Below are 17,113 nucleotides of genomic sequence, written 5' to 3'. Positions count from 1 at the left end.
TCTTCCAGGAGTAAAATGTTTTAAATGTATAAAATAGTGCATAAAGAACACCAACTTTTATGTTTGTTTTTATAGTAAGACCACATCACATATATCCCAGAACTATTCTCCCTTAGTTCTCTATTGCCTTCCTTTCCCTTTGAATTATAAATAGGAGCAACTTTTGGCTCAACTTCTGCCTCTGCATATTCTGTATAACTTGCTTTGGCTGCTGTGCCAATCCGTGCCCTTTATCTCTGGGCTCACTGTTGTTGCTTCCTGACTTTAAATGAAAAACGACTAACAGTTTCAGCAATGGAATCTTTCTGTTATGGCAAAATATTAAGCATTCATCTTTACCTATACCTGTTCATGCTGGAAAGGCTTGGGAGCTTGCAATGTTGTTAGAAAATAGTAATATCAAAGAGTGTTTCCAATGTTAAAATGTATCTCCAGTAATCTGTAAGTTCAAAGAAAATATTGTAATCTCCAGGATTCTTGTTAATGTAGAAACCACATTTCTGTCCAAGTTATTTCCTGGAACCCTTTTCTGTTATTGTTTGGAGCACAGAGGGACTGCTGGGCTGGATGGCGTCCAGACCGACATGGAAATGCTCTATCCCAAGACAGTTGTACACGTGGGCAGGATGACTTTTGGAGAAGAGAGCAGGAAGAAGATGGCCAGTAGCTATCTGAAAAGAACGGAGAATGCAAAAATCATCCAAGCTACCTGTGCGCTGCTAAATTCTGGAGGGGGTGTGATCAAAGCAGAGATTGATGATAAAACCTACAGTTAACGATGCCATGGGCTGGGGCAGGACCTGGAAACTTCTTTTCAGAAGCTCCTTCCTTCAGGTTCACAGAAATACCTTGACTACATGCAGCAGGGGCACAATCTCCTGATTTTTGTAAAGTCCTGGAGCCCAGATGTCTCCAGCCTCCCCCTAAGGATTTGCAGCTTGCGTTCCAATCTCTACCAGAGAGCCATGACTTCCACTGTCAACCTGAGCGCCAGCAGTGCCTTGGAGCTTCTCAGAGAGAAGCAGTCTAGAGCCCAAAGAGGAAGATCAAGGGTGAAGGAGTGGAGTTCTCAGAAAGTTCCTTACGGATACATTCAGGAAGAGGAAGATAGGAGGGTGTCTGCCTCAGAACTGTTTCAAAAGGACAGGCTCCTGGGGCACCTGGGTGGCTCAGTCGGTTGAGCGTCCGGCTTCGGCTCAGGTCATGATCTCGTGGTTTGTGAGTTCGAGCCCCGTGTCAGGCTCTGTGCTGACAGCTCAGAGCCTGGAGCCTGTTTCAGATTCTGTGTCTCCTTCTCTCTCTGTTCCTCCCCTGCTCATGCTCTGTCTCTCTCTCTCAAAAATAAGTAAACATTAAAAAAAATTAAAAAAAAATAAAAAAAAACAAAAGGACAGGCTCCTGTATAAGGAGAAACTCAATGTTACGGAGTCAACACGTGTGGAGCTTAAAAGGTTCACCACCAGAAAGATTGTCCCTCGGATTAAAGAAATGCTGCCTCATTACGTTTCTGCGTTTGCCAACACCCTCGGGGGATACCTAATTATTGGGGTAGATGATAAGAGCAAAGAAGTGTTTGGCTGTCAGAGAGAAAAAGTGAACCCTGACTTACTAAAAAAGGAAATAGAAAGCTGTGTAGAACAATTGCCAACCTTCCACTTCTGCTGTGAGAAGCCAAAGGTGCATTTCACAACCAAAATCTTGAATGTGTACCAAAACAACGTCCTGTATGGCTATGTCTGTGTGGTTCACATGGGGCCCTTCTGCTGTGTAGTATTCACAGAGGCCCCGGATTCCTGGATCATGAGGGACAATTCTGTCACAAGGCTGACGGCGGAGCACTGGGTAGCCATGATGCTGGATATTCAGTCAGGTAAAGCAGAAGAGAAGTCATAATCTAGTCAGCCAGGGAGGAATCCCTTCTGTGCCTTCCATGGGTATTTGGTCAGGTAATTTCGTTGAAGGATAGAAAGCAATTTTGCTTGCAAATATTCTCCCATTACAGGGTTCTTTTGAAAATATTTTCAGTTCCAGAGTGCCTGGCTGGCTGTCAGTGGAGTGTGTAACTCTTGATCTTGGGTTTGTGAGTTTGGGCCCCACGGCGGGTGTGGAGATTACTTAAAAATACAATCCTAAAAAAATATTTTCAGCTCCAAAGACCCAGAATATGAACTCTTTGAGGTCAAGAAATGCTTGGATTTTGGTCCACTTTTGGAAATTTATCCGATCAGCTATGAATTAGTGAAAGTTCCCTTATGCACGGTAACTGCCTGTTGAAAGAATTTTGTAGGCTGGTTTTCTAGTCAAAAACATTAATCAACAGGGTCACTCTGAAGTCAGTATTTGGGAGAAACACTGTTTAAGAATGACTTCACTAATTCTTTTTTAAAAAAATTTCTTTTAATATTTATTTATTCTTGAGAGAGAGAGAGAGAGAGAGAGAGAGAGAGAGAGCATGAGTGGGGGAGGGGCAGAGAGAGAGGGAGATATAGAATCCAAAAGCAGGCTCCAGGCTCTGAGCTGTCAGCACAGAGCCTGATGTGGGGCTCGAACCCACCAGCCGGCTGATCATGACCTGAGCCGAAGTTGGTTGCCCAACCAACTGAGCCACCCAGGTGCCCCTCCACTAATTCCTTTAAGGGAAGCTTGTTGACAAATTTGAATGGTTTCTGTAACATTAAGAGCTAATGTCTTCAACCAGTGGGCTTGGGGCACTACCAAATGGGGAAAAACCAATGTAAAAGGAGATGCTGAGCAGGGGATGAGGGAGGGGAAGAAGGACTCATAGTGTTTTCACCTCCCTTACAATTTGGCTCAGAATCAGCCCTGGTGATTTCTAATCAATCCATAAAGGACTTACAGGTCAGTTTGTCTTCATGGTCAATATGTCCCAAATTTGATAAGAGAAGCTGGGATCAAGACTCGAGTGATTTTGCTAAATCATTCTCCTGTCCTAAATTTGTTTGAGTTTACTTTTCTCATAGACACACACCCCAGTCTAGAGATCCTGCCGCTTTCTGATCCAACTAAACCTTGAATGGGGGTTTAAACAAACTATAACAAAAACAAAAAAAAAAAATACTGTGCTAACCTTTTTCTGATCAGCCACCAGCAGCCTTTCCTTTTAGGGGTGACCCAGAATCAGAATATCAGAGTTAGAAGGAAACGTTAGGGGCCACCAGCTCACGTTCGCACGAGAGAGAGGAAATGACTTGCCCAAAATGAGCCACACAGTGACTTAGAAGATGCATGACACTCCAAGAGTCTCCAGTCTTCATTGCCTAACATATGTGAACTGTTTGAGGCGTAGAAAGCATGAGTGGCTCAGGCACGCTGCACATCTCACGTCAACAGTAGTAAGGGCAATGAAAAAGAGTTTTCTTTTTTCATCTGAAACAACTTGCCGTGTGTTTGTTTAGCAACTTCCAGTCTCGCCACTGACTACAGCTTTCACCTGAGTTCACCGGCTCCATCAGCCCTAGGAAGCCCATCATCTCCCAAAAAAGTCCTGGAATTTAAAAGACCTCTACAACGTCTGTTTCCAGGTATTCCTTCTTCATTATAGCTGAAGGGACTTTGCTTTCTAAAACTGAGTTGGAGGATGGGGGCGCGTCTGGGCGGCTCGGTTGGTTAAGCATCTGACTCTTGACCTCAGCCTAGGTCTTGATTCAGGGTTGTGAATTCAAGTCCTGCATTGGGCTCCACGCTGGACATGAACCCTAAAAAAAACAAAATTAAATTAAAGTTAAAATAGTAACAATAATAATAATAATAATAAAGTTGGGGAGTGCCTGCCTGGCTCAGTTGGTAGAGCGTGAAACTCTTGATCTTGGGGTCATGAGTTTGAGCCCCACATTGAACATAGAGTTTACAAAAAATAATAAACTGGGAGGAATTGGTAGCAATTAGTCCTTAAAGGAGGTCAAATGTAGACATAATGGTCCTGAAATAATATATACGATGGACTCTTGTTTCTCAGTTATTGTATCCACATTATATTTCTGTGTGCTTTGGGGCTTCCAGTCACGTATGGCTTTTGTTCTCCAAATTTGAGAAAATATAGGAATTCTCTTAAATTCTTTAAGTCCATACCACAGCTGCCCCTGGCTTTCCAATCAGAAAGAGGTGAACTGGAGTGCCTGGGTGGCTTAATAGGTTAAGCATCTGACTGGCTCAGGTCATGATCTCACAGTCTGTAAGTTCAAGCCCCCTGTCAGGCTCTGTGCTGACTGCTCAGAGCCTGGAGCCTGCTTCGGATTCTGTGTCTCCTTCTCTTTCTGCTGCTCACTCTCTGTCTCTCTCATTCAAAAATAAACAGTGAAAAAAAAATTAAAAATAAAAGAGAGAGGTGAACCATGGGGTCACCTGGACTCTTCCTAAGGCAGAGCTTCTCAATCTTGGCACTATTGATATTCGAGCTCGATAATTTTTGTTGAGGGGGGCTGCCCTGTGACTTTGTTGGATATTTAGCAGCATTTCTGCCCTCTACTCACTAGATGCCGGTAGCACCTTCTCCAGCTATGACAAAAAATATTCCAGATATTGCCAAATGTCCCCCAGGGGGCAAAACTGCCACAGGTTAAGAATCAATGTCCTGAAGGAAAGTTCTTGGATCCCTAAAGCACCAGGTACACACACACACACACACACACACACACACACACACACACATACACATACACCTTAGCCGGAAGAAATGCCCTCCTAACAGTAGTGGACCACTTGGGGTTGAGGAGAAGGTACCAGGAGGCTATTCTATTCTGTGAAGACTCCTCCCTATTGCCTTCTCCTGCACAAGAGCTGCCAGAAATAGGAAATTTGTAGTCCTGGCCTGTGAAGAGGGGGTGCTTTCTATTTTTAAAAATTATTGAGTTAATTTAAAATTTTAATTCCAGAGTAGCTAATTACAGTGTTACATTAGTTTCAGGTGTACAATACAGTGATTCAGCAGTTCCATATATTACTCAGTGCTCATCAAGATAAGTGTACTCTTGGGGCGCCTGGGTGGCTCAGTCAGTTAAGCATCGGACTTCAACTTAGGTCATGATCTTGTGGTCTGTGAGTTCGAGCCCTGCCTCAGGCTCTGTGCTGACAGCCGGAAGCCTGCCTCAGATTCTGTGTCTCCCTCTCTCTCTGCCCCTTCCCCACTCACACTCAGCCTCTCAAAAAAATCAATAAATGTTAAAATTTTTTTAAAAAGATAAGTGTATTCTTTTTTTAGTGTTTAAAAACCACATTTTTTAAAAAAAATGCAAGCGGGGGAAGGGCAAGAGAGAGAGAATCCAAAGCAGGCTCCAGGCTCTGAGCTGTCAGAACAGAGCTCAGTGCGGAGCTCGAACTCACAAGCTGTGAGATCATGACCTGAGCCAAAGTTTGTGCTCAACTGACTGAGCCACCCAGGCACCCCAAGATAAGTGTACTCTTAATCCCCTTCATATCCATGCCTCTACCCACCTCTCCTGGGATAACCATCTGATTGTTCTCTATAGTTAAAAGTCTGTTTTTTGGTTTGTGTCTTTTCCCCTCTTTGTTCATTTGTTTTGTTTATTAAATTCCACATATGACTGAAATCATATTGTATTTTTATTTCTTTAGCTGACTTATTTCACTTAGCATAATACTCTCTAGTACCATCCATGTCATTGCAAATGGCAAGATTTCATTCTATGGCCAAAAATATTCCATATATATATATGTATATTTCCATATATATATATATATATATATATATATATATATATATTCCATATACATATATATTTCCATATACATATGTATTTCCATATACATATATATTTCCATGTGTGTGTATATATATATATATATTTCTCACATCTTTATCCATTCAACTATCAATGGACATTTGGGCTGCTTCCATAGTTTGGCTATTGTAAGTAACGCTGCAATAATAAACATAGGGGTGCCTATATCCCTTTGAGTTAGCGTTTTCATATTCTTTGGGTAAATACCCAGTATTGTGATTACCAGGTCTTTCTAGATATGTCTCCTGAGCCAAGGGAAACAAAGGCAAAAATAAATTATTGGGCTACATCAAAATAAAGAGGGGGTGCTTTCTTTGTAGACGAGGAAACCCATAGTTCCATGGCTAGATTCATTTCTTCCTATGATGTTGCAGGAATACTTACAATATGCTTTTGTAAATTTTAGTTTGTAATTTCTATTTCTTGCATTTTCAGTGACACAGGAAGAGATACAGTTTAAACCAGTATCCCTCTGTAAGAAGCTCTTCTCAGATCATAAAGGACTCAAGGAGTTAATGAAGACACAGATATATCCTTGTTCTCAGGGGATTGTGATATTTTCTAGAAGCTGGGCCAGTGATGTTGGCTTAAGGAAAGAGCGGGATGTCCTGTGCGATGCTCTTCTAATAGCAGTTAACAGTCCCCTGGTACTCCATACAATCTTAATACGCCCCAGTTGGATTGGAGGGCTTGAATATGGCCGAAACACTGTTCATCAGTTAAAGCAGAAACTGGGAACCATTGGTGGTTACACAGGGAAAGTGTGTGCTATCCCAAGGTTGATGCACCTGTCCAGCACACAGTGCAGCCCCAATGAAATCCCTGTTCGGGGCGCCTGGGTGGCTCAGTCGGTTGAGCGTCCAACTTCAGCTCAGGTCACGATCTCGCGGTCCATGAGTTCGAGCCCTGCGTCGGGCTCTGGGCTGATGGCTCAGAGCCTGGAGCCTGCTTCCGTTCTGTGTCTCCCCCTCTCTCTGCCCCTCCCCCGTTCATGCTCTGTCTCTCTCTGTCTCAAAAATAAATAAAACATTAAAAAAAAATTTTTTTTTTTAAAGAAATCCCTGTTCACTACCCCCAGTCCTACAGGCTTGCTGCCAAGGATGAAATGGAAGACTTGTTGCCGGCCTTTATCATAGTCTCACTGTGTTCCAGATCTCTTCTGAGTGACCAGCTGGGCTGTGAATTTTTCAACTTGCTCATAGAGGAGCAATGTGAGTTGCTTTCAGAAAGCCTTCAGGAGCCGCGAGAATTGTTTATCCACTGCTTTCCAGGAACCAGGAAGACAGCCCTAGCCATAAAGATCATGGAGAAAATTAAGCATTTGTTGCACTGCAAACCAAAAGAGATCCTTTATGTTTGTGAAAGTGACTCTTTAAAGGATTATGTGATGTAAGAGTGCCACTGACTCAACATGATAAACATATTTAGTCAGTCTTTTCGACAGTATCTCAAGAGTAATCTGCGTTTCTAGTTTAAGACGTTGTGAGGCTTTAGCTGCATAAATCTGAGAGCCCAAACCCTATACACATCTCCAAATGATCAGGTAGTTGAGCTACAAATGGGTACTATGTAATGCTCAAGTTTAAACATCTCATTACAAATTAGCCAACTATATATATCACTTTAAATTTCTTTAACTAGAAACATTTTTTTCCCTACAATCTCTGGCCTTAACTTTAAGAAAAGTGGAAATAAGCCTGTTTTGTTTTAAGTATACATTTTGCTTGATATTTAATGCTTCAAAGTCATAGAGTATTTCAGTTAATTAGACATTATACCTAACAGGAACTTGAATTTAAATACCCATTTCATTTTGTTTATAAACTGTTTTCATTTGTTTGACTTATTCTGAATCGACAACTGCAGAAAACATGCAAATTTGCCTCTGATTTAAGTCTTTACCTTTCAGTGTAGTAAAAAAAAAAAATTGGTTGTTATACAATCTAGCAAATGAGGGCAAACTCACTTTAATTTTTGGTTTGGTTTACTTATGTACCCAATAAATCTTTTGGGGCCCCACTTATATGCTAGGAATGTGTACATTTAGTGTTACCAGGGAAAAACATATTGAAGATGGGGCCCTAAAGATCCGATAAGGGAGATAAGAAAAAAATAAGCAAATTGAATGTTACATAATTAATATGATAATAAGGATATGCTTATTTTAACTTAGGTTGGAGGTTGGCCAGCAAATAGTCCTGGGTGAAGGATCCTTTGGCATACTCTTAAGAAGTCAGTAGGAGAAGTGGAGGGCTTTTTAGGCAAAGGGCACACAGCAAGTGCAAAGGCACATGAGAGAATCAGAATGGTAGGTCTTACTGGAGTAGGGAGGGAGTAGAGGTATGTAGCAGGTGATGAAGTTAGAAAGGAAGGAGATCCGAATTATGGAGGATCTTGTAAACTGTGCTAAGGGCTATGCTGTATGGGTAAGTTTAAAAACATCCCAGTCAAAAGGCAAACTCAACAAGTTATTTATTGAACCCCTAATATGAGGGGACTAAGAATCGGTGCTTTACTTCAAGAAGTCTACACAGTCGAAACAGGTACAGAAGAACGTAAGTAGCTGTGATTCAAGGCATAGGGGGAGTAAATCCCCAAGGACTGCATATATAAATCAGGAAATCTATAGGAATGAATGATGTTATTTGGATCTAAATTAGAGGAAAGAAACAACCAAGTTTACTTTGAAAAAATTACCTATATCTATCTATATAACGAAATTGGCTGTTTCTTGCCTCCTCTAATTTGTTCCTCCTCCTCTAGTACACTAAAACATACTACAAAGGAAAATTGAGCTAAGTAAACAGAGTAGCAGTCCCAGAGAGGCATAGCCCTGTAGATTTTCTATCTTACTTGACATGTCATGGAACTCAGCAACTTCCTGATGTTTTCCTTACCAAAATCTAAAAAGGCTTTGGTTTTGTACTACCAGTAAGTGGGGAAATAGGATTTGCTTTAGATAGGAATTCATCCTAGCCCATACCTCTTTTGCACATGAAAATTATGCCTCCAGGGACCTGCTTGCCTGCTCTAAAAAGGAAGAAAGTTAAGCAATGATAGTAACAAGTGGAAATTGCTTTTGAGATTTCCTGTCAATGTAATGAGCCTGTCTTTAGGGATTGTCTAGCAGCAGAAATGGACTAGTAATAGAAATGAAATCTCCTACCTGGGTTCATTTCAAAAATTTTCATGTTCAGATTTAATTAGATAACCCCAAAGAGTAGAGTTTGCAATTTATGTATTCTATCAGGTAACTTGTAAGTAGAGTAGTTTTGTAGTGTTTAGGACACCACTGAGTCAATGAATCAGTCTCCAGATGAGAACTAGCCTCTAATTCCGATGTAGATAGTGATGCATATGGTGTTCCCTTTGTATATATGCCTGAAACCTTATTCTCTCTTTCATCCTCTAGCCAACAAACCACCTGCAGAGTTGTGACTCGGAAAACCTTCTTACAAGGGGAGTTCCTAGAGGTTAAACACATAGTGATGGATGAGCCTGAGAATTTCTGCAGTAAATATGGAGACTAGTACTTGAAGGCCAGGAGCATCACCCTTCCAAAGGTGAGGGGAACTGGGAGTGAAAACCTTCATCATGGGATTCTCTGGATTTTTCTGGACCCTTTCCAAGTCCATCATGCAGATATTAATGGCCTCCCCCCTTCATCTGCTCAGTTTCCTCAAAAAACAATCACCAATGGGATCCACTGTGCTCTGGAAATAGCAACGGTCACGAAAGAAGAAATGAGGAGGGATCAGAGCAAATCTGCCCTCTGGCAGGTCCCCAGACACATTGCCATTGTTCAGGGAAACTGCCTACAAGGAAGCAGTGTGTGCCCAGGGTCTGCCTGGGGTGGATGACACAGAGACTGGCCTCACTATGGAACAAATTGTGAAACACGTGGTGGAAAGGTGTCACCACCTGTTCCAATGTGGCTACCTGCCCAAAGACATAGCCATTCTGTGCAGGAAAAGGGAGGACAGAGGACGCTATGAGCCTGCACTGCTAAAAGCAGTGGGATTATTTGTAACCCCTGGAGCAACGAAGGTTTCAACAGTTTTCAGGCCTGGAGAGGAAGATTGTGTTTGGGCTGAGTCCAGAATGTGCACTGTCAGAAGAAGCACATGAGCTCCGTTTTGCCTCATGAGCCATTAAACACCTCTACGTGCTTTATGAAAAGAGGGCAGCTTTCCGAAAATTATTTTAACAATACAGGTGCCAGAAAGAGCAGAGTCTCTTCTCTGGGGGAGGTGGCAGCTACTCCTTCTCACATATTGCAAGTGAGAAAGTCAAGGCACAGTAAGTACCGTGTGGAGCCAAGAAATGTCTCTTGGGAGTGACCTTTCACTCTGTGTGCTGTTACTGTCCTTTTCCTCCTCCTATACACTTATGGCAGACTGACGATTGGTCCCCTGCCTCTGGTTTTCCTATCCAGTCCATCTTTCAGGGACCAGCGGTTCTCCTTAAATAGGGAACTGACTGTGTGGCATTCCCTGCCAACGTATCTGCAGGGAGGCCCTGCAGGCTAGAAGCCAAACCAATTCTCAAGGCTTTCCATGATACACCCTGACTTCCTCTCCTAATGTGTCCTTTGTTATACCTCCTCTCCCAAGACGTCTAAGGCAGCCCAGCCTCGCTGACCCATTTTGGGAGTGGGAGGGAGGATGCCCCCCAGGCTACTTACTTTAACCGGGTATCTCAGGGGCAGCACCTTGTTGAGTACCTCATACTGGCTCTGGGTCTCGAGCTTCATGGGCCCACAACTTGATTTCCTCTTTGCACGAAGCATGGATTGGTCTCTTGGAGATGGTTTGATGCCAGTCAAGCTCACAAAAGACCAACGCACACATGAAAATGTCACCCTGTCAGTTTACAGTGAGTACTGTAGTAGTAAGTGGGCCAGATGCTTTTGCTAATCCATATATTCAATGGCAACATTGGAAGCCAAATTATGAGCATAGCTTTGCAGCAATGGGGATCCCATTCAAATGTGTGAAGAGTCTAGGCAATATTCGACTAGTGCAGTCATCTCAAAATAGTGATATTTCCACCACAAGGACTCAGACAGGTCAGGTTTACAAAATAAAGCAAATTTATTTTTCTTCTCTCCTAGTTTCCAAAGTTTCCAGGTTGACCACCAACCCTCCCCTTACTCCTCCCAACACACACACACACACACACACACACACACACACACACACACTGCTCATGTTCATCCTCTACCTGTTCATACGTTCACGTAGGCTCAAAACTGCTTATCCTCTGCTGCTGGCCTGGGAAATGGTCTGTCTGTAAGAGGCCTTTGCACATCCCTGAGCTCTTCCATTATGATTTGGTGTTAATTTTAACCAACAGCCTGGATGGCAACTCTACCACCCATGCCATCCCTACCCACTCCTGGCTTCTGGCTGTGCTTCTCTTCTCTGCCTTCAAAGCCTTGTCTGCCCCTCTACCTGCTGAAATCCTAGCTTGTTGATCAAGTCTTTGTTCAGAAGGCCAACTCCTCAAATTAAACGTTCGCCATCCCCCTGACCTAAATTTTGTCTCTCCTTTTGCAGCCATTCTCTGGCTTAGAAACTTTTTGAGGATCGTGCCAAAGTCATTATAAACTGTGCCAGAGAAGTAGCTGTCAGCATAACAAGATCTACGTAATACTCTCCTATCATGTTTTCCTTCCAGTGTATGTGAAGTAGAAATAAACACAGTTCCCTTTCTCTGGTCAGCCCCCAAACAGCTAAGCCAATGCCGTGCTCTTCAATGCAAACTTGCTTTCCTGTTTCTAAGGATTTTTAAGTTGCTTTGGAAATATTCCAGCTTCCAGATTGCTTTTTAACTTTCATTTGTGTTTGAGAGGCAGAGAGAGACAGAGCATGAGCTGGGGAGGGGCAGAGAGAGAGGGAGACACAGAAGCGGAATCAGGCTGTCAGCAGGGCCTGATGCAGGGCTGGAACCCACAAACAGTGAGATTGTGACCTGAGCTGAAGTTGGACGCTTAACCGACTGGGACACCCAGGTGCCCCTCCAGATTGCTTTTAATTTCTAGAAAGGTTTCAGAAAACTTTATTGATGCTGGGCAGGCATGAATGCAAAAGAAAGTGTGGAAATATTCCTTTGGCTATAATTTCACATAAAGCCCATCACCTTTCCAAGAGATGGGAGAGGATCAGACAGGCCAGTCTGAAACCTAATGGTCAGCTTTACTGACCATGGACTGAACAGAAGAACTTCTCCCCTCCCTGCCTCTTCCTGCTTCCGTTACTTGACATTTCCTCCCTTTTACCATTTCTTGGGGATATTTGGGTACTTTGGGTGGGAGAAATAAAGTCCAGCAAGTAATTCTTTTCTGATGAAGCAAAAGACACCACTGCATTAACATTTGGATAATGGGCGGTGTGTGAATTCTCTAAAATTAATTTAAAGAGTCAAGTGAGGAGGGATTAGGGGAATGGAAAAAACAGGGAACTGCTATATTTTAGTCATAAGCCTCAGTACGATTTAACTTTTTAAACTGTATGTATACATTATATAATCTGATAAAATAATTCATTTTAAAAATAATTATTTTAGGGGCGCCTGGGTGGCTCAGTTGGTTAAGCATCCGACTTTGGCTCAGGTCATGATCTTGCACTTTGTGAGTTCAAGCCCTGCATCCGTCTCTATGCTGGCCGCTCGGAACCTGGAGCCTGCTTCAGATTCTGTGTCTCCCTCTCTCTGTCCCTCCCTTGCTCACGCTCTGTGTCTCTCTCTGTCTCTCTCTCCAAAATAAATATTATAAATAAAACAATACAAATAAAAATAATTGTTATATATATTTAATTTGAGAGTCTATCAGTTCTTAGTCTACTTCAATAACTCACTCTAGCTTAAAGTAGAAGGTCTAACTCAGTGGTTCTCAGCCCTGGCTACTCCTGAAAATCGTTTGTGCGGGGGCAAAGGGGCTTTAAAATATACCAGAGATCAGGGCAAACACCCAACCAATTAAATAAGCATCTCCAAGCATGGGCTTGAGCATCGGTATTTATTAAAAGTCGTCCAGATGATTCTTATATGCCACCAGGGTTGAGAACTATTGACCCCTTCTCCAAGTCTGTTCTTTCTGTCCTGAAATAGATGTATACACCTTTCTCTTCCAATCAGACTGGGAGCTCCTTGAGAGTAAGGATGGTCACTTACATATCTTTATTTCCCCAAATGTAACTAGTGCACTTGCGTGGGTTTCAGAGTCAGACATGACAAGGTTCAAATTTCAGACTCAAGCACCCAAATGTAATCTGGGCAGCTTAACCGAATTTTCTGTATAAAATGGAAAAAAACAACAGTATATCCCTCAGATGGTTGTTGTAAAGATTAAATGCTTTGTTTCATGTGCTTGGTACAAACCCAAGAGCCAACAGACAGTAGCTATTGAACCGCCGCTAAATTCTCAGAGCCAGGCACACGGTCAGATGATGATTAGGTGATTATGAGAAATTACTTTATCAACAATGTTACTTAACCCTTCGGAAGCTTAGTTTCTTCCTAGGGCTGAGGGGGTACTAGAAATGCTTATTGGGACAGGATTTGGCACAACACTTAGTAGCCTCTGTGAGCAGTGGCTATTAAGACATCCCCTGGGCTCTCGTGGGTTTTTCTCAGTGGATAGTTCTCAAGCATGATTTTTTTTTAATTTTTTTTTCAACGTTTATTTATTTTTGGGACAGAGAGAGACACGGCATGAACGGGCGAGGGGCAGAGAGAGAGGGAGACACAGAATCGGAAACAGGCTCCAGGCTCTGAGCCATCAGCCCAGAGCCCGACGTGGGGCTCGAACTCACGGACTGCAAGATCGTGACCTGGCTGAAGTCGGATGCCCAACCGACTGCGCCACCCAGGCGCCCCTCAAGCATGATTTTTTGAAATGCTGTGACTCTAAGCTAATTTGTGTATTGTATTACCTTTCTCAATCAGATAACTACCCCTCTGCTTGCCACATGTAGGCAATATCATGAAGTAATGACACTGGCCAGATTTGGTACAAATTGGGTTTTTGTGACAATCTAATACTAATTACTAATACTAGTAATTTCTATGGCAATCCACTATGAATAGTGAGCCACTAGACTGTGGTAATGAGAAATAGGAAATGGGAGTCTGGGGGGTGCCTGGGTGGCCCAGTCGGTTAAGCATCCTACCCTCGTTTCACCTGGGTTCATTATATCACAGTTTGTGGGAATGAGCCCTGCTTGGGCTCTGTGCTCGCAGTGCCCAGCCTACTTGGGATTCTCTCTCTCCACTCTCTCTGTTTGTCCCTGCCCTGCTCATGCTCTCTGTCCTTCTGAAAATAAACTTAAAAAAAAAAAAAGAAGAAATGGGAGGGGCGCCTGTGTGGCTCAGTTGGTTGAGCATCAGACCTCGGATAGGGTCATGATATCAAGGTTCCTGAGTTTGGGCCCCACCCCTGGCTCTGTGCTGACAGCTCAGAGCCTGGAGCCCTGCTTAGGATTCTGTGTTTCCCTCTCTGTGACCCTCCCACACTCATGCTCTGTATCTCTCTCTCAAAAATAAATAAACATTAAAAAAATTTTAAAAAAGGAAATGGGAGTCTAGTAAAAGAAAATGTCATTAAAAAAATAAAAAAAAAAAACAACGAAGCCTGACTGACCGTAGAATCACCTTTAAAGTACTATTGACTCATTGATTCATTGTTGGATTCCGCATGTCTGGGGGAGGAGCTCTTGAATCTGCATTTTTTAAAAAGGTTGTGAAAGTTTCCAATGAGCAGCTAAGATTGGGAATTAATTATCTGGCTTATGACATCTCAAACTCAATTCCCTCTAGTACACAACACCTTTTCTCAATGTTAAAAAAATGATTGCTAAATCCATGTTATAATATTCTTGCAATCTCTAAAATGGACACCCAAAAGAAACCAAGCAAACCAGAGCTCAAAGGAACTGTAACTTATGTGGGTTGTGGAAGGAAGTGGCAGATCAGAGTGGTAAGTAAAAAAAAACCATAATCAAATCCACTAATAACAGCAGCATTAGGAGCCCAATCAAGAAAAGGAAATCCAGGAGAAAGTTCAACGGGACTTAACTACGACTGTTGGAATTACAGAGCCTACTAGAAAAATTAAGTGAGAAAGTCAGTGAGATGCACTGCTTGATTCCCTAACTGGCTTCAGCATCACTCTTCTTTCTTCTTCTTTTTTTCTAATGTTTATTTTTGAGAGAGGGCAAGCAGGGAAGAGGCAGAGAGACAGGAGGACAGAGGATCAGAAGCAGGTTCTGCGCTGACAGCAGAGAGCCAGATGCGGGACTGGAACTCACTGTCAGATCATGACCTGAGCCAAAGTCAGATGCTCACCCAACTGAGCCACCCAGGTGCCCCCAGCATTGCTTTTCTTTATTGCATGACACATTTCCCGAGTAACTCAGGCTTATTTGACAAAATAATAATTCCTCTCTCCCTATCTTCTTCGTCTCCAATTCCACTTCCCAGGGGTTCCTCCTTAATAATAGTTTGATGTGGGGGGGGGGGGGCGTGCGTGGGTGGCTCAGTTGGTTAAGCAGCAAACTCTTGATTTCGGCTCAGGTCATGATCTCACGGTCTGGAATTGGAGCCCTGTATCAGGCTCTGAGCTGACAGTGCGGATTCTCTCTCTCTCCCCCTCTCTCTCTGCCCCTCCACTGCTTGCACACACTCTCTCTTTCTCTCTCTCAAAAAAATAAACAGTAAAAAATAGTTTCATGTGGGGGCGCCTTGGTGGCTCAGTCGGTTAAGTGTCCAACTTCAGTTCAGGTCATGATCTCACGGTTTGTGGGTTTGAGCCCCACATCGGGCTTGTGCTGACAACTCAGAGCCTGGAGCCTGCTGCTTCAGATTCTGTTTTTCCCTCTCTCTCTACCCCTCCCCTGCTCCCGCTTTGTCTGTCTGTCTCTCTCTCTCTTTCAAAAGTAAATAAACATTTTTAAAAATTTAAAAATGGGAGACTCTTAAAAACTGAGAACAAACTGAGGGTTGATGGGGGGTGGGAGGAAGGGGAGGGTAGGTGAAGGGCATTGAAGAGAGGGCATCTTTTGGGATGAACACTGGGTGTTGTATGGAAACCAATTTGACAATAAATTTCATATATTAAAAAAAATTTTTAAATGGTTATTTATTTGGAGGGGACAGGGAGAGGATGGGTGGGGGAGGGACACAGAGAGAGGGAGACAGAGGATCCAAAGCAGGCTCAGAACTGACAGCAGAGAGCCCTTATGGGGGCCTGGAACTCACAAACCCTGAGATCATGTCCTCAGCTGCAGTCGTACATTTAACTGACTTATCAACCCTGGCTCCCTGGATCATAACTTTTCTGACTTGGGTCTTTGTGAAATATAAGACAGCATAGCAAGATGCTGGGGAACAGTCAGAGCCAGTATGAGGGTGTGGGTCTCCTCTGTCCTGTGTCTGTTTTTTGTTTCTTTGTGGATTGTATTTTCTCAGAGTCTCTCATAACCCTACTTCCCCTCACCATGAACCCCTTCTCACATCACCATTTCCAACCTGCATATGTTCATTCATACACACACACACACTCACTCTGGCTACCACACCCCAAGCCCTTGTCACCAGGGTCAGAGGTGTGTGTGTGTGTGTGTAGACAGATGTTGCCTCAAATCTTTCTCAAAGTAAAAAAAAAAAAAAAATCTTCCTGTTACTATTCTAAAATAATGCTTTTCTAGAACACCTTCTGAATATTATCAAACAGATTTTTGTACGTGAGACAATTTTGACTTCTATTAATTGTTCATGTGATATTTTATTAATGGTTTTCTTGTACCATCTTGTATTCTGGGATAATCCCACTTTGAGTTTGTGTGGTGTATGTTTCATAAGAGCAAGGAAGATAAACTCCTGTAAGTACAAAGATATTGTAACAAACACTTCTTTCATTACCTGCCTTTTGTTACCCTCTTGCCCCAAATGGACAACTGTTGGCATTTTACCATAGTTACTTCAAGCCTTTTTAAAATTCGAAAAATAAAATATTGTGGATAAATGTGAGGTTCTCTTTGCCTTCCATCTCCAGTTTCATGTTTCTCTCCTCTCAAAGGTAACGAATATTCTGAGTTTACTTCATGTCTTTATCGCCTTTTTTTAATTATTTTTTTTAACGTTTATTCACCTTTGAGAGACAGAGACAGAGCATGAACTGGGAAGGGGCAGAGAGAGAGGGAGACACAGAATCCGAAGCAGGCTCCAGGCTCTGAGCTGCCAGCACAGAGCCCGATGCGGGGCTCAAACTCATGAACTATGAGATCATGACCTGAGCCGAAGTCGGACGCTCCACTGACTGAGCCACCCAGGCGCCCCTTTATCACGTTTTTAAC

General features: G+C 42.8%; 1 protein-coding gene across 1 annotated transcript; it reads left to right on the top strand.

Annotated features, from left to right (window-relative positions):
* Positions 1 to 444: 444 nt before the first annotated feature.
* LOC112855338 (protein SLFN14-like) lies at positions 445 to 15,746 on the top strand. Its single transcript, XM_086686659.1, is given in 9 exon segments — positions 445 to 1,147; positions 1,395 to 1,870; positions 3,417 to 3,542; positions 6,195 to 6,574; positions 6,814 to 7,148; positions 9,172 to 9,511; positions 9,513 to 9,808; positions 9,810 to 10,058; positions 13,460 to 15,746. Coding segments are annotated over 8 exon segments (2,673 nt in total). The 5' UTR covers positions 445 to 584; the 3' UTR covers positions 9,967 to 10,058; positions 13,460 to 15,746.
* Positions 15,747 to 17,113: the final 1,367 nt, after the last annotated feature.

The sequence above is a fragment of the Puma concolor genome, chromosome E1 (genome assembly GCF_028749965.1).
Source record: "Puma concolor isolate L17-30 chromosome E1, mPumCon1.1.hap2, whole genome shotgun sequence".
Taxonomy (NCBI): Eukaryota; Metazoa; Chordata; class Mammalia; order Carnivora; family Felidae; genus Puma; species Puma concolor.
Note: the sequence above shows the minus strand (reverse complement) of the source record. Positions and strands in the feature narration are given on the sequence as shown.